We start from the raw sequence: 23283 nt of genomic DNA, 5'->3' as shown, positions 1-23283 counted from the left end.
GAGTAGAAGTGTGCTTTACAGATGCAATATTTCTTTTGTTCCCTCCTAGCCCAGCATCCTGAGAGTCACTGTCCATCACACTAGGCTAGTTTCTTATCAACCTGGAGTCTAGAGTCACAGGGGTCCCATAGGATCTGAATGTTTTCTGAGAGAGCAAGGATTTTCCTCAGGGAGCTGAATCAGAGAGGGTCACTAGGACCAGCCTCTGATCCCTGGAACCTGGCTGCGAATCTGCTCCTGATCCAGCCTAATGTCAGCCTCACGTGTGGTAAGCAACCATGTGAACCAGAAAACTGCCACCTTAGTATATTGGGAAATATGTTGGGCTCAAAAACATCCACAGAAAGATGGGTACGCTTTGATCTGTGGACACACCTTTCTAGGAGATTGGAGAAAGTTGGTTTATGATTTTCCTGCCAACTTTCCCAGGTGGGAAGACTCAGAGATAGTAAAAATTTGTATGGACCTCAGGAACAATGTGGGGAAAGGGGGGAATCAGAGCTGTTAAGGAGAGAAAAGAACAGTTATATGGCACCTGTGTGTACCTCTGCTTTGCTCTGAATCCCACCTGAAGGGACATTGAGTGTATAAGGAATCCTAATTTTGACAAGTGATTTCAAGGTGGAAACTTGAAGAAGATAGAAAGAGGTCATTTTATACTCATTAGAGGAGAGTTTTCTGTAGTCAGAGTCATCAAAAAATAGAATATGTCATTTGGGACATAGAGGGAGTCCTTGTCACGCTGGAATGTAAGTACAGGCATAATTACTTGGTGGAACTGTTATGAAGCCCAGGATGGGGCTGTATTTCATGGTGAGTTTCCTTGCAATGTGACATTCTTAGATGCTAGGAAACTCCCTTTGGAAAAATCATGTAGAATTATTCCCAGCCACAAAGCTCCATTTCTCCAGAACCATAATCAGGTCAAGGAGGGTGCCTGGCATTGAGCAAGCCCTTGCACAGAGCATGGCCCTGGAACTCAATCACACAGAAGCCTTGTGCCCTGCTCTGTGTCTGACCCAACAGAGTCATGACTGGGGAGGATGCTGACACAGGATCTTCAGTTCCTCAGGTTCCTTGGGAGGCTGGGAGTTGAGCTCACCAGGAAGGAGTCTGCAGCAGAAGAAGGGATGTGAGAACTGTCCAAGCAGTGTGGTCCACTGGAGTGTAACTTTATTTATTCATTGTGCTTTGTCAAGTTTTCCAAATCATAAATCAAATATTTCTATCATCTGCCATGTTTTAAAATGAATTTGTTATCACACCAGAAATGTCTACTTCTTAAGGTTTTGAAGAATCTACCAGCAATAAGACTTGGTCCTTAAACTCTTGAAGGAAAAAATAACTTGTTTTATAATATTTTCTGTCAGATTTTATGATATATATATATTGTATATATATTATATTTTTTCCAGAAAATAACTACTTAAAGGAAGAGTGACAGGACACAACTTACATTTTGAAAGGATCACTGTGGGTATGAATTTGAAGATAAACTTTAAAGAATTAAAAACAAGCAGTGAGACTATAAGGCTTACAAAATGGTGTAGGTGAGAGATGATTGGATCATTGTGGTGGTTTGTGTGCTGATTGAATTGATAGCTGTATCTGCAGACAGAGTGTGTGGTGTGAGAAAAAGAAAGTGAGATGCCACCATGGTTTTGTGGCTGAAACAAATGGAAGAATAGAGGTGACAGATATTGAGATGGGAACACTGTGGGAAACATGTTCAGAGAGTTTACTTTTAGGCATGTCAAACTGGAGATGTCATGTGAAGTGTTAGATTTTACAATATGGAGTCTAGTGGAGATACCCAGGCTAGAAACTCTGGAGTACTCAAGGTGTTTAAAACCATAAAATGGCATGACATTTGTTCATTCTGCCATAGTAAATCACCACAGCCTTAGCATCTTAACATGACACCAACTTATTGTATTATTGTTCTGGAAGTCAAAAGTCTGATGTGGAATAAAGTCAGGGAGTCGTAAGGTTGTGCTCCTTTCTGGAGACTCTAAGGCAGAATCCATTTCCTGCTCATTAAGGTTGTTACTATAATTCTGTTCTTTGCTGTTATAAAACTGAAGTTCTCATTTTCTTGCTGACTATAACTGAGGGCCTTTTGTGCAAGAACACCACCATTCCTTGCCATTTGCTCAAGGCCTAAGCAAATGGGGAGAAGGGTCGAGATTCTTCATGACAAGAGGTACATGTTGTCCTTGGAATTGACCTTCCCCAGTTTCATGATCCTTCTGAGGGAGTCCTAGCTTAGTCCAGTGGATAAGAAATGACTCCAATCCAGGACAGACTGTGGCAGAGGCCTGAGTGATTTTCAAATGTTGAAAGAGACTGAATATGAGAGAGCCTATTTTCAAAACTCTGGGATCCAGACAAGGCTCCTTGGAACAGGAGGCTGAAAGAGAGATTTGAGAAGGACGGTAGGATTTCAACAGGCAGGGGTGGTTGTGGAGTAGGAACATGGAGAAGGAAGGCAGACAGACCTGTGTGAGCCCAGAGGAGGCTGACCTTAGGCTTGGGGCTAGAAGGGCTTCAGGGGACTGCGGGTCAGTAGGAGAGCCTGGAGAAGGCTGGGTCAGACTTTCCCACAGACTTTGCACCTCAGAGCCCACAGCAGCCTCATCAAGGGACCTGGGGGGCCATTGCACTCCCATTCTCACCAGGGCCCTTCATCCCAAGCATGGAGTGTTGATACTAATCTCCTAAGACTAGTAAGACTAGTAAGACTCTGTGTGGGGGTCCAGAGTCAGGAAAAGAGAAGCCTGAGGAGGGCCTGAGGCAGTATGGATTCCTTTTTCTACTTGACATGGAGATGAATTTGCAATGGACAACAGCTTAAATTCAGGTTAGCTATGGCTTGGTGTATTAGGTGTATTAGAAACTCCCCCCGCACCCCACACAGATCCTGACACTCCCAAGGGAGTCCTACACCAGGTCTGCAAAGGAGCTTGGGCTCCCATAATGTGTGCTGCCTCCACCAACCCCCAATTCAGCATGCAGAACCCATCTTAACTCCAACTTCTGGGGCAATGTCCCCACCTCTTCACAGTCCCACCACTTACGCTAGTGTTCTCAGGACAGACCAGTGACACAGCAGAGGTGGTGAGGATTTTCCACCTGCATAACCAGGCAGGGTTCTCTTTGGAAAGGTTTCTCAAAAAGAGGGGTTGGAAGCTAGGTCAAGCACAGAAGAAGAGACTTTGCTTGGCTGGCATGAAGGTCTGAGTATGAGGGCAGATTGGGAAGGCATCAGAAGAAGTAACAAGTTCATGTGTGCTCAGGAAGGTACACCATCTCCAGGGGCGTCTGGAGCTGGACTGAGGCTGGAGGAGGTAGATGTCTGTGTGTGCTGGGCTCAGAGTACAGGTCTCTCACAAGTGCCAGATTCTGCTGCTTCCTTCAATGAAGCGATCTTCGTGGGCTGTCCTCAGTTATGGACCTCACTGTAGACACTAAGGGCAAGACCCTTCTCTTCCAGGTATTGTTCCTCAACTGCTGGGAAAGCAAGACAGAGTGTTTCTTGGATAGCTGAGGAGAGAGTGGCCCCAGAGGTACTGGCCTACGATCAATACTCATTAATATGAACTGCTTATGAAATCCCCTAAAAAACCAACACTACATTTGTCAATTACTATTTTTTTAGTTAATAATGTTGGTATTACATAAAGATGTCAAGAATAGAAATAGTATATGCCTGGGTTTGGAGAGCCCAAGGCTGGGCAGTGTGAGACCTATGGGTGTCCAGGCTGGCCATCACTCCTAGATCGTACTTTGTTCTTGTCCTGCCAAGGCTCCTGCTGCGTCAGCTGTGCATAGTTGATGCCTTTATCCTTGACCATAGGAACCTACTGCAATCCTGGACCTGAGTCATCACAGATTAGAGCTGGATTCTCCAGGGAAATCTCTAACTATCCCGCATGCCAGGAATCCAAGGCTGTCATGTTTACACTCCTCATCTTCCCTACAAAGCTCACTTCCTATTAGTAAAACATAGGAGGAAGGGAGCCCAGGGTCCAGTGGGAGAGAGGGAGTTATGTGGGTTCAGAAGGAGATATACAACCTGCTTCTTCTCATCTCCATCACTTTCTCGTAGATCATCCAAAGGCAGATTCCAGCTACAAGGATCAAAATCACAGCCAAGTAGCTCATTCGGATGCTTCCCATGAGGATAGCTGTGCGATCTCCATATGAGTCTGTTTCCCTCACAATGAGAGAGTGAAAAATGTTGAGTAAGAAGACAAGAGGAGATATACAATGACAAGGGGAGAGAGAGACAGAATGTAGAAAAGGTGGAAGGAGCCTGGTTCAGAAGCTGAAAAGGGACAAGCATGGCAGGGTCAAACTTCAACCAGTGACCCAGGTCCTGTGCGTTTCAGGGGAGGCTGTGATGAACAAGGAGGGCTCTGTGACTTGAGAATGTCATCACCCAGGGGGGAAGACAAAAACTCTTAATATCCAGGTAGAGGTTAACTGCAATAGAGGTTTAACCCTGTACAAGGTCTTCAGCGAGGACCTCCCAAGGACATGCTCAGTCCACTGAGTCATGGGGGAGCAGCAGGAGTTTCACAGATATTCAGTGTGGAGTGAGCACTGCAGCAGGGGAGGGACAGGACAGGAGGCAGCTGCAGGTGAGGAAGGCTGGGGGAGGCAGCAGCTGGATCCAGGAGGATTTTGTGGGGCATGTTGTTCTGAACTTAATCTTGTAGGAAGTGGGTGGGGACATGACAAGGGATGATGATCGACACTGACAAGTCAGATTCCTCCAGCAGCCCCTGGAGGGAGATTTAGAGGGGACAGGGGTGCACACAGGCCCAAGGCATTCATATTGCACCTATTGGGAGCAAATGCTGCCCACAACTGGGCTTGAGACATGCATAAACAGGGGAAAAGGATGTGTCCATGCCCTCATGGTGTTCCACTCATGGAAGATTCAAATACACATGTGGATCTTTAACTCAGGAGGGATGGACGAGGACAGCTCCTCAGAAGAGGCTCATCCTTAAAGGCCAACAATGGCTTCACACTTTCGGAAACTTCAGCAAGCAGTTGTGTGTGCCGTGTGTGAAGGAAGCCAACATCAGGGGCAAAGGATCTTCCAAGCCCTGAATCCTAATCCAGGGACTAACTGGAGGTCGGCTGCCAGACATGGACAGACAAAGGCCACATTCTGATCTGGACATGGTGGTGAACGGGGTGGGCAGATCCTGGAAGGCTGCTCCTGGGACAAGTGCGAAGGGCATGGAAGTGAGAGATACTTAAAGGCAGATGTGAGCTGGCTGTGACTCCACACTTCTGGGTTGGAGTGACCATGTAAAGGCGGCAAACAGAGCAGAGAAGAAACCAGGAACCCTCAGACGCCAGTGCCACCTGAGCTCCTGCAAGATGCCCCTCCCCTCCTGCAGGTTGCACTCACCTTGGCTACAGATGTCAACAAGGTCTACGGTGGCATTTTTCTGGTCCACTGGATTGCTGACGACACAGGTGAGGCTGACATTGGGCTGGCTCAGAGGCAGGCTCACGGCCAGGGTCCCGGGATCGGTGGATCCTGGTGTCCCTCTCTGCTCTAGCTCCGTGGGGAGGCCCTTGCTGCCCCAGGTTACATTCAGCACATCTAAAGCCCCTGTGGCCCCACACTCCAGAGTGACATTGCACCAGCTGGGTGTGATAGACACTGATGTGGCCCGGATCTGGGCAGGGGGCACAGGATCTGAGGAAGAAGGGGACAAAAGAGAGAGCCTCACACATGCCACACATTCTACCCCTTATCTCACTGAAGCATAGGCAACTCCCCACAAAGCTAAATACTGAGCAAGTGACAGCCACTTTGCAAGCCTCCTGTGATTTCACTGGATAAGCAAGTCTTCACATTCTTTTTCCCACGAGAAAATGATGGCTGAATCCCACTTTCCAGAGACCATTATTTCTAGAAAACAGGGGTCTTTTGGAAGGGGAGGAAGGGTGAGACATAAGAGCAAGTTTGGGGCCAGGGTCCTTTGCCCTGGGTCTTCAGTTGAGACAATGCCTGGGACTTCATGGCCCTCCTGTGCTCTGGGAGGACAGAGACAAGCTCGATGCTCAGAAGGTGACACTGTGGGAGATACAGTGGCTTAAATAGAGACTGACAACTCTGCAGATAGTTAGAACTGACACTGAATATCTGGTCCAGACTGGAAGAGTCAGATTCACAGGCTAGTCTTGGAAATCCCAGAGACCTACAAGTCTAATCCACTCTCTCCACAGCAGGGTCTTCCCTGTGCAGAGAGGGGCTGGAAGGAATCCAAGAGTTGGCAAATGAATTTCCTAACATGAGCAGCATCATAAACCTTCTCCCACCCTATCAAGGCTCACAGAGCAGGATTTGCGGAGTCCTGTGTAAGGGAGGCTGGCCTCTCACTGGCCACTCACTGCAAGGATTGCAGACGGTGAACTAGATCCATGATTCCAAATGTGGTAGAAGCATCATGTCCCCTCTGAGTCCACATCTTTATCCTCAGAACCTGTAAAAATGCTAGGTTCTGAGGAAAAGAGCTGAGCTTTACATAGGACTATCTGGATAATCCCAGAGTATCACAAGGATCCTTAAAAGTGGAAGAAGAAGCCAGGCATCGTGGCACACACCTGCCATCCCAGCAGCTCAGGAGGCTGAGACAGGAGGATTGCAAGTTCAAAGCCAGCTTCAGTCACTTAGTGAGACCCTAAGCAACTTAGTGAGACCCTGTCTCAAAAATATGAAAAAATTTAAAAGGGCCGGGGATGTGGCCCAGTGGTTAAGCACCCCAGGGTTCAATTCCTGATATAAAAAAAAGAAGTGGAAGAAGGAAGGCAAAGAGCAGGTGTGAGGGATGCAATGCAAGAGAGACTCCATCCTCCCTTTCTAATTTAGGTAGAGGAAGAGACCACAAGTCAAGGGATGCTGGCAGCCTCTGGCAGGTGGGAAAGGCAAGAAAATGGATTTCCCCCTGGATCCCACAGAACAAAATGCAACTCTGTCCACACTTGGATTTTAGCCCAAGACAATCATGTCTGATTTCTGACCTGTAGCATATTAAGAACACAAATTTGTGTTGTTTTAAGCCACAATTATGCATTATTAAAACAGCAAAGGAAAACTAATATACAAAAGTTGTAAATTTAGTCTTATAAAGAACTGTAAATGTTACTGTAAAAATTGCCAAATTTCCATATGTCTCCCAAAACACAGCTGTGATTTTTCTCCCTGGTATACAATCTCAGCTCTACTGTTTGTGATGAATATCTAATGTGTGGATACCTGAAGAGAATCCTGTAACATGTGGTCAAAGAGACTCCTAGACTCAAAAGAAGGAGGTAGGCCATGGAATTAGGGTGAGGGTGTCACTTACCATAAACATCAAGGTGAAAAACTAGTTTAATTAGTCTTCCTTTAGGAAATGTGAACTGGGTCCAGTACTGCCCACTGTCCTGTGAGGTCAAATTGTGAATCCTCAGGGAAGTCATGTTGGGCACCTGGACCCTCTGCTTGTACTTGTCCTCAAGGCCGAACCATTGTGGGTCTTCTTTCCCATTCCGGATTCTCAGCAGTAGTATAGACTGTGACTCAGGGCCATAACCCCAGAAGCTCTCCTCTACCCTGGTATGTTCTCCTGGCTCTGGGATTGCATGCAACAAGACAGAACCTCCTCGGATTGCCTTCAGAGAAGTGTGGGTTCTAAATTCTTTAATCCCAGAACCATGAGCTCCAGAACTCTTGGCTAAAGAGCAGCAGGCACCTAGGACATCGGGAAAGAGAACATGGATGTTTCCTTAAAGAGAACAAATGAAACAAAAATTTTCTTCTTAACCAATCCATCCAGGACCTTTCCTTGATCTAGGGAGGCAGCCTTGTACAGTGAATTGGACTCAACTCTGGGATCAAGTCTAGTTCTACTGAAGTGCATTTCTGGGTGTTTTCTTCACTGGACCAACCTTCAGTTTCCTTATCTGTCTTGCAATGGGGATATGAACTAAAAGAGACTGTAAATTGAAAGCTCCTAGCACATTGTCTGGCACATGCTAAGTGTGTAAGTCTAGGAGGTGGTTCCTAAAATGTCTCCCAGTGACCCCCTCCTAGTGTTCACACCTGTGTGTCATCCTAGCCCCAAAGCGTGTGCACCTGGAGACTGGTTTCTGCTAGCAAAAGTGATGGTGTGTCACTCAATACAACCATTTTACGCCAGACCATGGTTTCCTCCTGGCTCCCTCATGCTCCCTCTCCTCCACCCTCTCTCCTGCTCACTCTGATCCAGTCAGCTGCCATGCCCACGTGGCAGAGTCCCGAGGGCAGCCCCAGGCCAGTAGCCTGTGAGGAACTGAGGCCTTCCAGCCAGCAGCCACAGGGAACTGCATTTACTGTGATGAGCTCGAAGCGAAGCTTCCCAGTGGAGCCTCGAGGTGGGGACACCCCAGAAACACCTTGATCTCATTCTGTAAGACCCTGGGCCAGAAGAGCCAGTCCTGTAGCCAGGTGCTGACCCCAGAACCTGAGAGACAAAGCTTGAATGCAATCATTGATGGGGCAACAGGTTACTCAACATAATTAACACATTCCTTGAAAGTGCTTCCCCTTCCCCTTCCTCTGCAAAGTCTATTAGTCAGATTGTATTGGTCGTGATGTGGACTCCATTATAAATCTCTGAGACTTAGGACAGGGAAATTCACATCTCATTCATATTCCGTAGGAGACAGTGAGGGAGGAGTCGTGCTAAACATAGGTGTGAACTCTGCCACCCTGAAGCTGAGCCTGGGAAGCCCACAGCGTCCTCTCAGCCTCCTAAGGTCCCACAGCAGGGGAGGGAGACAGGAGAGTCACACCTGTTTTCTCCCTGCAGCAGTGCAAGGTAACCAATCTGTTTTCAGGTTTTGTGACCAGATGATGCTAGGGACTGAAAATGTGGAGGAGCAAATGGAATGCTTGGGAATACATGTCCCTGCCACCAAGGGAGAACTTCCCTGAACAGTCCCTGGAGCCTCCACCAGCCTTCCTCAGTGTCTGTCCCCTGCACAGTCCTGAGCAGTAGGCACAGTGGCCTCCACCCTGCCTCCTTCAACCCTGCCTCTCCCATCAGGCACAGTCCCAGTGAACCTGGGGAGCCTCTCTTCCTCCTGGGGACCAGGTAGGACTGAACCCATTGGGAGGAAGTGCATCACAACCATCTTGTCCTTGAGGAAAGACAATTCCTGCTTTCAGAAGCCTGGGCTCCACCTGGGTGTGCCACACCAAGTCCTCTCCCCAAATTGGTATATTCCCCCTCGTGTGAGGTCTCTCACTCCTAAGTGTCTATAATATCCCAAGGCTACGTACGCCACGTTTGCCTTGCCACTCATCCACTCGTGGGCACTCGGGTGGCTTCCACATCCTAGCTGTTGGGAACAGCGCTGCAGTGAACATGGCAATGCAGACACGCCCTCCACACGCCAGTTTCAATTGCTTTGGCCCAGAAATGGGGAGGTGGCTCATATGGGAGTTTTGGTTTTAGTTTTTGAGGGCCCTCCATTTCTTCAAAACAACTACACTAATTTACATTCCCACCAACAGAGTCTGAGGGTCCCCTTTCCTGCCTATCTTAGCCAGTCCTCATTATCATTCATCATTGTGATAAAAGTCATGCTAACAGACGTGAGCAACATTTCTGTGTTTTAAATTCTCATTTCCCTGATGATTAGAGATGTTGAGGATTTTTTTGTAGATCTGTTGGCTCTTCATTTCTCTTCTTTGAGAAAGATCTGTTCAAATCTTTTAATCAAGTCACTTGTATCCTTGCTATTGAGTTACTTAAGTTCTTTATACATTTTGGATATTGGCCTCATATCCATTGTGTGACTTGCAAATATTCTCTCCCAAGACATGAGTTGTCTCTTCACTCTGTTACTTCCTTTGCTGTGCAGAAGTTTTTTAATTGATGCAATTGTGTCAATTTTTGCTTTTGGTGTCTGTCCTTTGGGAATCCTAGCAAAGAAATTACCACCCAAGTTCATGGAAAGTTTTCCTTTATATTTTCTTCTAGAGGCCTTATACTTCCAAGTCTTATGATTAAGTTTTTCATCCATTTTTGCATGTGAGGTGAGATTGGGTCGAATTTCATTCCTCTGCATGTGGATATCCCATATTCCCGCACACATTTACTGAAGACACTGTCATTCCCCATAATATGTTCTTAGCACATCTGTGCAACATCACATCAATTGACTGTAAACACTTGGGTTGATTTATGGAATTTCTTCTTTTTCCATTGGTCAATGTGTCTATTTTTATGCTGGTACCCTACTGTTTTGATTATAATAACACTGTATTTTGAAATCAGGGAGTGTGACCCATCAGTTTTGTTCTTTTTGCTTTTGTTATTTGGAGTCTTTTATGATTCCATATGAATTTAGATCCTTTTTCTATTTTTGTGAAAAATGTCATTGGAATTTTGATATGAATTCCATTAAATCAATTAGTTTATTTTACCCAGTAACCAAAATGTTGTTTCATGAAGTCAAAGATACCAAGAGTTTTTAATATTCATTGCTTTCATATCTTGTTTGAAAGGATAGCTCTCTCTGCAAAAGTACATTTCTCATTTTTTCTAGTTTTCCAAGTTCTTTTTGTGGGTTCAATACTTACATTTAGTTTTTGATCAACCTAAAATTATTTTGGTATCAGTTAGGTTACACAGCTGGATGGTATAAAAGTGTGGTTATAAGATTGGACTTTACATCAGTGAAATCTGAGTTTAGTCTGGGTCCCCCATCTCCTGGTTGTGTGAACTTGAACACTTACTTAACCTCTCTGGCTTAAGCTTTTCATCTATGAAATGGAAGTAATGGTGCTTACTTCACTGAATTGTTCTTTGGATTTAAGCAGAGAAAAACTTTTGCCACGGTATTCAATAACTGTGCTATTAACATTCGCTGGTGTCATTATCACCATGAGCATTACTGGCCCAGCACACCAGGGTCAGAACCAGACAGTCCCAGTTCCCAGACTGGCATCCCTTCCTCCTCCAGCTGCTTCTCTCAGGGTCTCCTCCTGAGTCCAGGGATGGGATACAGGATTCAGACAGCCTTGGGTTCAGTCTCCTGGGTGCCTGTAGCTGTCAAGGTTCAGCCAGAGCTTTCCTGTTTACAAAAGCTGGAGTTTAAAAGGAAATTCATTGCTAAGCAGCCACCATTACCAAGAAGCACAGGACACCTGTGCAGCCAGGAGAGGTGGAGAGGGAAGGACTTGTTAGCCCAAGCTTGAACTAAGATTTTCAATTTTAGATGATTAACTCTGGTTGCCCATCTTCCCCTTTCTTGAGTTGCTCCGTAATACAAAAGTATTATATGTTATGTTGAAAACGGTTATCCAAGTTGTGGAGTTTTTAAGTGAAAGCAAAGCGTGCCCCACCCCAAGGAAAGCACTAGCAATGACATGTACCCAGAAATACACCAGCTGTGTGAGGCCAGGTGTCTATTCATAAGTGCCTCTCAACCTTCCCTCTGCCAGAGGTGTCACTGATTCTCCCTTTGAACGGGTTGTGACATCCTATGGTCCCCTCATTAATTAATGAGCAAAATAAAAGTATCCTTTAGCACTTTGGGCATCCATCTCAATCAGAGTTAAACACGTTTAATGTGTAATTTTGGGTATTGAAATCAGGCCATACACCGCAACTTCCTTGTTTCTAAGAACTGTTATGCAAGTCACTTTTTCTGGGTGAAGCTGCAGACCTTGATAGCTGAGAGGAACCAAAGTCTCCCAGAACTAGAAGCTGAGAACCAGAATAGGGCCTTGTGGACCTAGATTAGAAGCCAGGATGCAGCCAGAGTTGCAGGAGGGAGCATAGGACCAGAGAGACCAGAGAGTGTGGATAGTGAGTATCCACAGGTTCCACCAGGACCAGTGTACCGGGTGGATCATTCCACCAAGACCCCTGATTACAGTCAGTCAGCCTTCTATTTCTCATCCCTGCCTTAAATTCCTTCCTACTCACCCCTGGGAGACAGCAGTGAGCATGCCTCCTCTCTCCCTGTCAGGGGAACTACCATGAAGTTCCTTCTTCTTGCAAAGCCTGGTGCAGTATTGCTTTCTCTGTACATGGGACAGCAAGTACTTGCTGGGTGTCAGTACAATCATGGTCAGTAAATTGAACTGATCTATTTAATGCAGTACCAGAGAAACAACCCGTTATCCAATGGGGGAAACATGGCAATGGGATGCTCTGACAGACATTATTTCAGACCATCCGAAGGGATTTTATGAGATAATTGTGGTCACAACTATGTCTGTGTTCCCTGCCAGCATTGTAAGAGGAGCCATTCAGAGAGATCTAGTGTTTTTATGCTGAGCAGGCACTTCCAAGGTCTGGCAGAGGTTTTATTAGCTGCTTCTAAAGGGCACAGCTGCAACATGGCCTCCTGAGCAAGGTTTGCAGACCGCATTTGCACAGGATGTGAGGAGGGAGATGTCCTTGGGCAGGAGATCTGAGGACACCAGCCTTGAGATCCCCCTCAGGAGCAGAGGCAGAGAAGAGAAAAGGACAGGTAGAGGAGGCTGAGGAGCAGGATTCCTTCCCTCCCCTGCGGGTTGAAGAGGTGACCACAGGAACGGCCAGAGTCTCCTCTCTCAAGGAGTCCTAAGTAGGCTCACCAGCTGTGACTCCCTCTCAGGACACAGGTCAGGATGAGAAAGACAGAGCTAAGGCCTTGCAGTGGCCATAGAAAAGTCCTGTCTGGGGGCCAAGATGGCGGACTAGAGGGCGGCTGCATTTCACGCTGCTCCAGGACGCAAGATTCAAAAGAGGAGATAGTGTGAGACTTGGGACCAACTCAAAGCTGCCGGGTGAGTCTCTCCTGTTGGGGAGGCGTCCCGGATGGGGCGGTAGCCCCGGAATGCAGGGAATTTGTGAAGTGGAGTTGCTCGGCGAGACGCCCCTCCCCCCGCTGGAGCGGTAAACACGGACAACTGGGATCATCGTAGAGGAGGCGGCTCAGCACAGCGCTTGGACTCGAGCAGCCGCTGGGGCTCCGGGTGGCTGCCTGGGGAGGAGCTGCGTGGCGAACTGTTTGGACCCAGAGTGACCGCTTCCGAACACCGGGGGGTTGCCCGGAGGAGGAGGAGAGGCCCGGCGGGTCGCTTGGGTCTAGGAGTGACTGCATCAGAGCCACGGGCGGTTGCCAGAGGAGGAGCTGCGTGGTGAGCTGTTTGAACTCAGAGTGGGCGCTCCTGAGCGCCGGGGGACTGCCCGGAGGAAGAGGAGGAGCGCGGCGGGACGCTTGGTCTGGGAGTGACTGCATCAGAACCACAGGCGGTTGCCAGAAGAGGAGCTGCGTGGTAAACTGTTTGAACCCAGAGCGAGCGCTCCTGAGTGCCGGGAGGTTGCCCGGAGGAGGAGGAGGAGCGCGGCGTGTTGCTTGACCTGGGAGTGACTGCATCAGAGCTGCGGGCGGTTGCCAAAGGAGGAGCTGCGTGACGAGCTGTTTGAACTCGGAGCAGCTGCTCCAGAACACTGGTGGCCTGCCTGGAGGAGGAGAGCGGTGGGACGCTTAGCCTGGGAGTGACTGCATCAGAACCACAGGCGGTTGCCAGAGGAGGAGGCGAGTGGTGAGTTGATTGGACTAAAAGCGACCGCTCCTGAACACCAGTGGCCTGCCTGGAGGAGGAGCGTGGTGAGTCACCTGGTCTCGGAGCCACCGTTCCTGAACACCTGGGGGGCTACCCCAAGGAGGAGGAGGAGGAACAGGGCGGGTCACTTGGACTTGGAGTGACTGCCTAGGGATACGGGTGGTTGGCGGAAGGAGGAGACCCGAAGTGAGTTGTTTGGATTCCTAGTGACTGCGTCGGAAACCGGGCGGCTGTCTGGAGGAGGAGGTGTGTGGCGGGTCTCTGTGTCTCGGAGCTATTGTACGGGGCTCCAGGTGGTGGCTCAGGGGAGGGGCTGCATAGCCAGGCGATTGGTGCAGAGCAGGGTCCCAGGAGCTAGGTGGCTTCTTGCTGGAAGAGCCGCACAGAGACACGCCTAGGGGCGGAGCGAAGTTTCCAGGGCAGCGGCAGATTCTCTGGGAGAGGCAGCCTAAGGAGACTCGCCTGCGAAGGGTGAGGCTCCCAGGCCCAGGACGTAGGTCCGGGCCCCTGGGATCGTTGCAGAAGAAGACAGCCCAGCCCAGGTGGTAGTTGTAGATTGAGGGGAACCTCTAGGAGGGCAACTGACTAGCGAGACGTCCCCACCGAGTGAGTCTTCCCGGCCGGGGGAGGTTTTCCCACAGGGACGGTAAAGCTAGAGACATAGGCACAAACAGGCCTTGCCTCAGCCCACAGTCTACTTCCCCATTGGATGACCATTGGTCAACAAGTGGAGGCACCTCCGCCCACTAGCAGGGAATATACGCCACCTGAGGGTTACCACACCTAGAGAGGCAGCTTCTTCGTGGAGCTCTGCATTATCAACCTCCTCCAAGACTTCAGGCTACTGAAGGATAAGAGGGGATATACTAGCAATCTTCAGGGACATTATAAGTTGATAGAGGAAATCTGCAATATCTTAATGACCCACTGATCCCTGAACAATATGAGAAAACAAGGGAAGAAAATGCCCCAAACAAATCTAGATGTTACATCAATAAAATCCAACGACAGCATGGCAGAAGAAATGACAAAAAGGGAGTTCAGAATGTACATAATTAAAATGATTAGGGAAGCAAACGATGAGATGAAAGAGCAAATGCAGGCATTGAACGATCGCACCAATCGACACTTAACAGAGCAAATTCAGGAAGCAAAAGATCATTTCAATAAAGAGTTAGAGATATTGAAAAAAAACCAAACAGAAATCCTTGAAATGAAGGAAACAATAAACCAAATTAAGAACTCCATAGAAAGCATAACCAATAGGATAGAACAGCTGGAAGACAGAACTTCAGATATTGAAGACAAAATATTTAACCTCGAAAACAAATTTGAACAAACAGAGAAGATGGTGAGAAATCATGAACAGAATCTCCAAGAACTATGGGATATCATGAAAAGGCCAAATTTGAGAATTATTGGGATTGAGGAAGGCTTAGAGAAACAAACCAAAGGAATGAACAATCTATTTGAAGAAATAATATCAGAAAATTTCCCAAATCTGAAAAATGAAATGGAAAATCAAGTCCAAGAGGCTTATAGGACTCCAAATACACAAAATTACAACAGACCCACACCAAGGCACATTATAATGAAAATACCTAACATACAAAATAAAGACAGAATTTTAAAGGGTGTGAGAGAAAAGAACCAAATTACATTCAGGGGGAAGCCAATACGGATATCAGCAGATTTTTCAATCCAGACCCTAAAAGCTAGAAGGGCCTGGAACAACATTTTTCAAGCTCTGAAAGAAAATGGATGCCAACCAAGAATCTTATACCCAGCAAAACTTACCTTCAAATTTGACGATGAAATAAGATCATTCCACGATAAACAAAAGCTAAAAGAATTTACAAAAAGAAAGCCAGCATTACAGAACATTCTCAGCAAAATATTTCATGAGGAAGAGATAAAAAACAAAGAAGCAAATCAGCAAAGAGAGGAATTATCCTAAAGGAACTGTCAAATAAAGGAGGAACCAAGATGTATCAAAAATTTTAAATATGAACCAAATGACTGGGAATACAAATCATATCTCAATAATAACCCTGAATGTTAATGGCCTGAATTCATCAATCAAAAGACATAGACTGGCAGATTGGATTAAAAAGAAAGATCCAACAATATGTTGCCTGCAAGAGACTCACCTCATAGAAAGAGATACCCATAGACTAAAGGTGAAAGGATGGGGAAAAACATACCATGCACATGGGCTCAGCAAAAAAGCTGGAGTATCCATCCTCATTTCAGATAATGTGGACTTCAAGCCAATGTTAGTTAGAAGGGATAAAGAAGGACATTTCATACTGCTTAAGGGAAGCATAAATCAGCAAGATATAACAATCATAAACATCTATGCCCCAAACAGTGGCTCATCCATGTATGTTAAACAAATCCTTCTCAATTTTAGAAACCAAATAGACCATAACACAATAATACTAGGTGATTTTAACACGCCTCTTTCACCACTGGACAGATCTTCCAAACAAAAATTGAACAAAGAAACCATAGATCTCAATAACACAATCAATAATTTAGACTTAACAGATATTTATAGAATATACCATCCAACCAAGAGCGAATACACTTTCTTCTCAGCAGCACATGGATCCTTCTCTAAAATAGACCATATATTATGCCACAAAGCTAATGTCAGCAAATACAAGAAGATAGAGACACTACCTTGTATTCTATCAGATCATAATGGATTGAAGTTAGAAATAAATGAAAGAGTAAAAAACAGAAACTACTCCAACACCTGGAGATTAAACAATATGCTACTATATGATGAATGGATAACAGAAGATATTAGGAAGGAAATTAAAAAATTCTTAGAGGTAAACGAGAACAAAGAAACAACATATCAAAATCTCTGGGACACTATGAAAGCGGTACTTAGAGGAAGATTTATTTCATGGAGCGCATTTAATAAAAGAAGTAAAACTCAAAAAATAAATGACCTAACACTACAGCTCAAAGCCCTAGAAAAAGAAGAACAGACCAACACCAAAAGTAGTAGAAGACAGGAAATAGTTAAACTCAGAGCTGAAATCAACGAAATTGAAACGAAAGAAACAATACAAAAAATTGACAAAATAAATAGTTGGTTCTTCGAAAAAATAAACAAAATTGATAAACCTTTAGCCACACTAACAAAGAGAAGACGAGAGAAAACCCAAATCACTAAAATTCGGAATAAACAAGGAAATATCACAACAGACACGATTGAAATACAAAACATAATTAGAAACTATTTTGAAAATCTATACTCCAACAAAATAGAAAATTTCGAAGACATCAACAAGTTTCTAGAGACATATGAATTGCCTAAACTATACGAGGAGGACATACACAATTTAAATAGACCAATTTCAAGTAATGAAATAGAAGAAGTCATCAAAAGCCTACCAACAAAGAAAAGTCCAGGACCAGATGGGTTCTCAGCCGAGTTCTACAAAACTTTTAAAGAAGAACTCATTCCAATACTTCTCAAAGTATTGCAGAAAATAGAAGAGGAGGGAACTCTCCCAAACTCATTCTATGAAGCCAATATTACCCTGATTCCTAAACCAGACAGAGACACATCGAGGAAAGAAAATTTCAGACCAATATCCTTAATGGACATCGACGCAAAAATTCTCAACAAAATTTTAGCAAATCGCATACAAAAACATATTAAAAAGATAGTGCACCATGATCAAGTGGGTTTCATCCCAGGGATGCAAGGTTGGTTCAACATCAGAAAATCAATAAATGTCATTCACCATATCAATAGACTTAAAGTCAAGAATCACATGATTATTTCGATAGATGCAGAAAAAGCATTTGATAAAATACAGCACCCCTTCATGCTCAAAACACTAGAAAAAATAGGGATTGTGGGAACATTCCTTAACATTGTAAAGGCCATCTACGCTAAGCCCATGGCTAATATCATTCTAAATGGTGAAAAACTGAAAGCATTCCCTCTAAAAACTGGAACAAGGCAGGGATGCCCTCTTTCACCACTTCTATTCAATATCGTCCTTGAAACTCTAGCCAGAGCAATTAGACAGACCAAAGAAATTAAAGGGATACGAATAGGAAAAGAAGAACTCAAACTATCCCTATTTGCTGATGATATGATGGTATACTTAGAGGAACCAGGAAATTCCACCAGAAAACTTTTAGAACTCATAAGTGAATTCAGTAAAGTAGCGGGATATAAGATCAATGCACATAAATCTAAGGCATTTTTATACATAAGCGATGAATCTTCAGAAAGAGAAATTAGGAAAACTACCCCATTCACAATAGCTTCGAAAAAAATAAAGTATTTGGGAATCAATCTCACAAAAGAGGTGAAAGACCTCTACAATGAGAACTACAGAACACTAAAGAAAGAAATTCAAGAAAACCTTAGAAGATGGAAAGATCTCCCATGTTCTTGGATAGGCAGAATTAATATTGTCAAAATGGCCATACTACCAAAAGTGCTATACAGATTCAATGCAATTCCAATTAAAATCCCAATGATGTACCTTACAGAAATAGAGCAAGCAATTATGAAATTCATCTGGAAGAATAAAAAACCCAGAATAGCTAAAGCAATCCTTGGCAGAAATAGTGAAGCAGGGGGTATCGCAATACCAGATCTTCAACTCTACTACAAAGCAATAGTAACAAAAACAGCATGGTATTGGTACCAAAATAGAAAGGTGGATCAATGGTACAGAATAGAGGACACGGACACAAACCCAAATAAATACAATTTTCTCATACTAGACAAAGGGGCCAACAATATGCAATGGAGAAAAGATAGCCTCTTCAACAGATGGTGCTGGGAGAATTGGAAATCCATATGCAACAGAATGAAACTAAACCCATATCTCTCACCATGCACGAAACTAAACTCAAAATGGATTAAGGATCTCGGAATCAGACCAGAGACCTTGCATCTTATAGAAGAAAAAGTAGGTCCAGAGCTTCAACATGTCGGCTTAGGACCAGACTTCCTCAACAGGACTCCCATAGCACAAGAAATAAAAGCAAGAATTAATAACTGGGATAGATTCAAACTAAAAAGCTTTCTCTCAGCAAAGGAAACTATCAGCAATGCGAAGAAAGAGCCTACAGAGTGGGAGAAAATCTTTGCCAATCATACTTCAGATAGAGCGCTCATCTCCAGAATCTATAAAGAACTCAAAAAACTCTACACCAAGAATGTAAATAATCCAATCGACAAATGGGCTAAGGAAATGAATAGACACTTCACAGAAGAAGATCTACAAGCAATCAACAAACATATGGAAAAATGTTCAACATCTCTAGTAATAAGAGAAATGCAAATCAAAACCACCCTAAGATTCCATCTCACCCCAATTAGAATGGCAATTTTCAAGAATACAAGCAACAACAGGTGTTGGCGAGGATGTGGGGAGAAAGGTACACTCTTACATTGCTGGTGGGGCTGCAAATTAGTGCAACCACTCTGGAAAGCAGTGTGGAGATTCCTTAGAAAACTTGGAATGGAAACACCATTTGACCCAGCTATCCCACTCCTTGGCCTATACCCAAAGGACTTAAAATCAGCATATTACAGAGATACAGCCACATCAATGTTCATAGCTGCTCAGTTCACAATAGCCAGATTGTGGAACCAACCTAGATGTCCTTCAATTGATGAATGGATAAAGAAAATGTGGTATATATATACAATGGAATATTACTCAGCCATAAAGAACGATAAAATTATGGCATTTGCAGGCAAATGGATGAAACTAGAGAATATCATGCTAAGTGAGATAAGCCAATCTCAAAAAACCAAAGGAAGAATGATATCGCTAATAAGTGGATGATGACACATAATGGGGGGTGGGAAGGGTTAGTGTTGGGGTTGGAGTTGGGTTTAGGGAGGGGGGCAGGAATGGAGGAAGGAAGGACTGTATAGATGGAGGGGAAGGGTGGGAGGGGAGGGGGGGAAGGGAAAAAATGGCAGAATGAATCAAACATTACCCTATGTAGATTTATGATTACACAAATGGTATGCCTTTATGCCATGTACAGACAGAGAAACAACATGTATCCCATTTGTTTACAATTTTATAATAAAAAAAAAGAGCAAAAAAAAAAAAAAGAGAAGAAAAAAAAAAAAAAGAAATCAAGACCCTATGAAGTTATCACATGCCTCTAGTATGTAGTTAATTGCATATAATTAGATAATTAAAACCAGCGTGCCTCATAAAAAAAAAAAAAAAAAAAGAAAAGTCCTGTCTGAGTGGGAGCACTGAAAGTCACACTTGGAGGGTCTTCAGAGGTGATCTGTCTAAGCCCCTCCTGTTAGAGAGGAGGGGGTTCCCCAGGGGAGTGGACTTTTGTCCTACGTAGCACAGGGTAGAGCCAGGCCTGAGTCCAGGATGCTGCCCACCTGCTCTCCCCATCTCCCTGCCCTTCCTGGGAGCTCTGCCCCTCCCTGCACTGTTGTCTGATCCTCCAGGACCTGAGCAGCTGCTGGAGTCTCATCCTGCAATGGCCCTCCCCTGCGGGGGACAGGAGTACTTGGAGTGGCTAGCCAAGGGTTGGACAGCCAGCATGGCCAGACTCCCACTTCCTGCAAGAGGGCACCACAAATACAGAAGAGGTTCAGCCTCAGCCTGTGGGGAGGATCCGCCCCTGAGGCTGAATGGTGGGCACGTCGGCGAGGGTGAAGGGAGACAGAGAAGGGAGGCAGCAGGAGCTCTCTGCCCTACAGACGACTCCCCCTGAAGAAGGAAGAGAAGCCATGGCGCACACGGGAGTTCGAACTTCATCCTACGAAGTTTAAGACGCAACCATGGGTGTAAAACATTGTTCCTCTGTGTGTCCTATCCCTGTCACCATGCTCCCCAGCCACCAGCAGCTCCCCTCAACTCATGCATGAAGCCCTAACTGCCTTCCTTGATGCCCTCGGCACCGTCTCTGTGCCTCTGCCTGGATCCCATAGTGACCCAGACCCTTCTCTGGCTCCCTGCCCACACACAGGGCTCGAAATTCAGTAAATGCTGTTGCTATCAAGGTTGGGGGTCCCCACCAGTCCAGGACCACCCCCACCGCAGCCACCATTGTCTCTGAGAAATTCCAGTGTGAAGCAAGCTGTCCTCAGGTCCCCCTTCCCTTCCCCACTTCCCCTTCCAAATCACATGCAGGTAGGGCTTGCAATCTGATCCATGATACGGGAAGTTCTTCATCACCACCCTCACTATCACTCTCTCCCCCAAGCAAGGGTTGCTGAGCAGGGGACAATCCAGAACCCAAAGAAAACCACAACTGTGGAGCTTCAGGCTTTCAGAAAAGATGCAGAGCAATTTAGGGGTGATGCTCCTCCCCAGAACAGCCTCTGACCAAACTCCTCTGCAAGGTGCTTTGTGTCTTTCAGCTCCACAGAGATCAGGCCTGTGGAGCAACCAGTTTCAACCTTCCCTGTTCCTGTGTGACCTTGAGAGAATCACTGTCTTTCTCTGAGCTCAGGCTGGGTATCCAATGATTGAGAAATTCTAAGTCCTTTCTTTCCTTCTTCTTTCTTCCTTTTCCCTCTCTCTCATTCTCTCTTTCCTCTTGAAATCTTCCAACCCTGGTGCCTATGAAGAAAGCTGTACAATTTAACAATTTCACCAGTTAAACAACATTGTAGCAATGGGAACAGTGTACATTTTACTGTTCCAACAAGTCACCTATTTAAAAAATGACTCAATCCTTTACTAATGCATAGCTTTTTGTTTATTTAATAAGTCTGGTTTTGCAAATGCTCTCTAAACCACTAAACTTCATGCAAATCCCTGCAAGTTCATTTAGTGACTGGGATTTATAAAAAAAAAAACATTAAAAGTTTTCACCAAAAGTCAGTTTATTAGGTCTTCTTATTTTCTCATTAGTGTTTCTTTGGCTTCTTTAGAGGAACAAACAAACACCATGATGTTATAAGTGTGATATGATTTTTGACTCACATGACTCATTAATTAGGTCAGTATATATTTTTTTCATTCCCTTTTTAACTTCTCGTCCTCCCTTCACCCCTTGCATATTTTCCTGCACAATTTCACCTCCTGTAGCCTGTGTTAGCTGCCACTATTTTTCTTCCACATGTTCAACCATAAACATGTGGGTGTGTGGAGAGGCTGCTTGTCTTTTTATTAAATAAGGATTTCACGGTGTTCAGTTCCTGGATCTAGCTGATGAATCCATGCATCTTACCTCATGGAACTGGAAATTCTTCTCAGAATACCCTTAATATTCCATGGCGCAGGTCTCCAGATACTACTTAGTTTGTTCAGTCTTGCCTCAATTGAAGGGCACCTCCTCTGTTTTTCCAGGGTTTTGCCAGGAACAGTGATGAGATAAACAAGGTTTCATCTGAGGTCTCTGGGGCCCAGGAGCATTTCAGGGTGGAGAGAAGAAGCCCAGCCCACAGGAGCTTCCTCCAACTCAGACAGCAGGGTTCCAGCTGCGCCCCCTCCGCAGAAGAGCTGCAGAGGCCCCAGGACCCGCGGAGGTGCTGCCTCCTCACCCCTCTCCCAGGGAACAGGCTTCTCTGTCTGTCTCTGTCCCTCTCCCCAGGCAGCTCCAGCCTCTCCCTGTTCCTGCAGCACAGGCGTCCTCAGCTCCCTGACAAAGGTCCCCTCATGCAGCCAAGGCTGCCCTGGTCCAGGGTCCCCAGTTCCTCACCACAAAAGGCCATTTCACTCTTTCCTTTCATCCTGGGGCTCTACCAAACACACCGCATTTGTAAATGACAACAGCGCAGCTTTCTCCTTTTGTTTCCCAAAGGCATCAGAGTCTCAGAGCCCTCCCAGGACAGAAGGGTCCAGTTCTCCCAGCACCCTCGACTGCCCTCCCTTCCAGGGAGCCCGGCCACTCACAGAGAAGGTTAATGACTCTCAGGAGCCTGGTGGTCCAGCAGAGATAGTAGTCTTGTGAGCAGTGTCCCATCCCGGCTGCCTGCCGGCCTCTTCAGCTGCAGAGGAAACATCAGAAAGGGGAACCCAGCAAGAGAGGAGGAGCTTCCCTACTGGAAGGCAGAGCTATGCGTCAGTATTGGAAAGTCCACCAGAGTTTGCAAAGGCATTCTCATTTGCTATATATAATTGCAGAATAAATGTACAAACAAAGGGACTCTGGGCAGAAATCTGGGTTTCTGGCATCCTGTTGGCAAGCCCCCTCCTGCAGACAGAGCCAGCTTGTCATTCTCATGCAAACACACCTGCCCCACACCACCTGGGCTAACAGCTCTGTCCCAGGAAGCCCTGATCACCAATGCAGCCAGGTACAGCAAGCCTGAGCTATGCCCTCCTGAGTTCTGTGGCTCTCCTTTATTCCACAGAACCTTCACATGTTCTTCCCCACCCCTAAGGTGGAGCTACATAGTACTACAGAGAATTCACCAAGGTATAGCAAGGCAGGGCTTTGGGTATGGTGGGCAAGGGCAACACCACAAAGCCTCAGGGGGCCGGTTTTATGCAAAGAAATAGGACAAGAGGGAGGTAACAGCAAAACACTTGCCACAGTCATATTAGGCAAGAAAACACTGGTTGTTGACATGTAGAATTGTGATCAGCAGGAACAAGACTTCTTCCAAGCTCTTCATACTCTGATGGCATCTGGTGGTCTCATGCCTCATGTTTGTGCTGGCTTAAGGAGATCTGCTT

The 23283-nt window shown here is 45.7% G+C and overlaps 1 protein-coding gene across 2 annotated transcripts; it reads right to left on the bottom strand.

Moving 5' to 3' along the window:
• Nucleotides 1-1418: 1418 nt before the first annotated feature.
• On the bottom strand, nucleotides 1419-22615 carry LOC124992675 (SLAM family member 9-like). Of its 2 annotated transcripts, XM_047563815.1 has the most exons (5): nucleotides 22498-22615; nucleotides 7377-7763; nucleotides 5429-5722; nucleotides 4076-4208; nucleotides 1419-3507 (listed from the first exon to the last, which is right to left on the bottom strand). In XM_047563815.1, exons 1-5 carry the CDS (start codon nucleotides 22565-22567, stop codon nucleotides 3504-3506), a joined length of 888 nt encoding a protein of 295 aa, XP_047419771.1. In that variant the 5' UTR covers nucleotides 22568-22615; the 3' UTR covers nucleotides 1419-3503. The 2 variants fall into 2 exon arrangements, with proteins under 2 accessions (XP_047419771.1, XP_047419762.1); XM_047563806.1 differs by lacking the exon at nucleotides 1419-3507 and having other exon boundaries at nucleotides 3541-4208.
• Nucleotides 22616-23283: the final 668 nt, after the last annotated feature.

Source organism: Sciurus carolinensis, chromosome 1 (genome assembly GCF_902686445.1).
Source record: "Sciurus carolinensis chromosome 1, mSciCar1.2, whole genome shotgun sequence".
NCBI lineage: Eukaryota > Metazoa > Chordata > Mammalia > Rodentia > Sciuridae > Sciurus > Sciurus carolinensis.
The sequence above is the reverse complement of the archived record's forward strand: the minus strand, read 5'-3'. Positions and strand labels throughout refer to the sequence as shown.

What these genes read in the sequence shown, in the direction of transcription:
- LOC124992675 (XM_047563806.1), bottom strand. Translation starts at nt 22,567, where the DNA reads ATGGGACACTGCTCACAAGACTACTATCTCTGCTGGACCACCAGGCTC. An exon ending in GAGAGTCATTAACCTTCTCT is followed by an intron (nt 7,764 to 22,497) that starts GTGAGTGGCCGG and finishes CCGATGTCCTAG; the next exon opens with GTGCCTGCTGCTCTTTAGCC. An exon ending in TTTTCACCTTGATGTTTATG is followed by an intron (nt 5,723 to 7,376) that starts GTAAGTGACACC and finishes CTTCTTCCTCAG; the next exon opens with ATCCTGTGCCCCCTGCCCAG.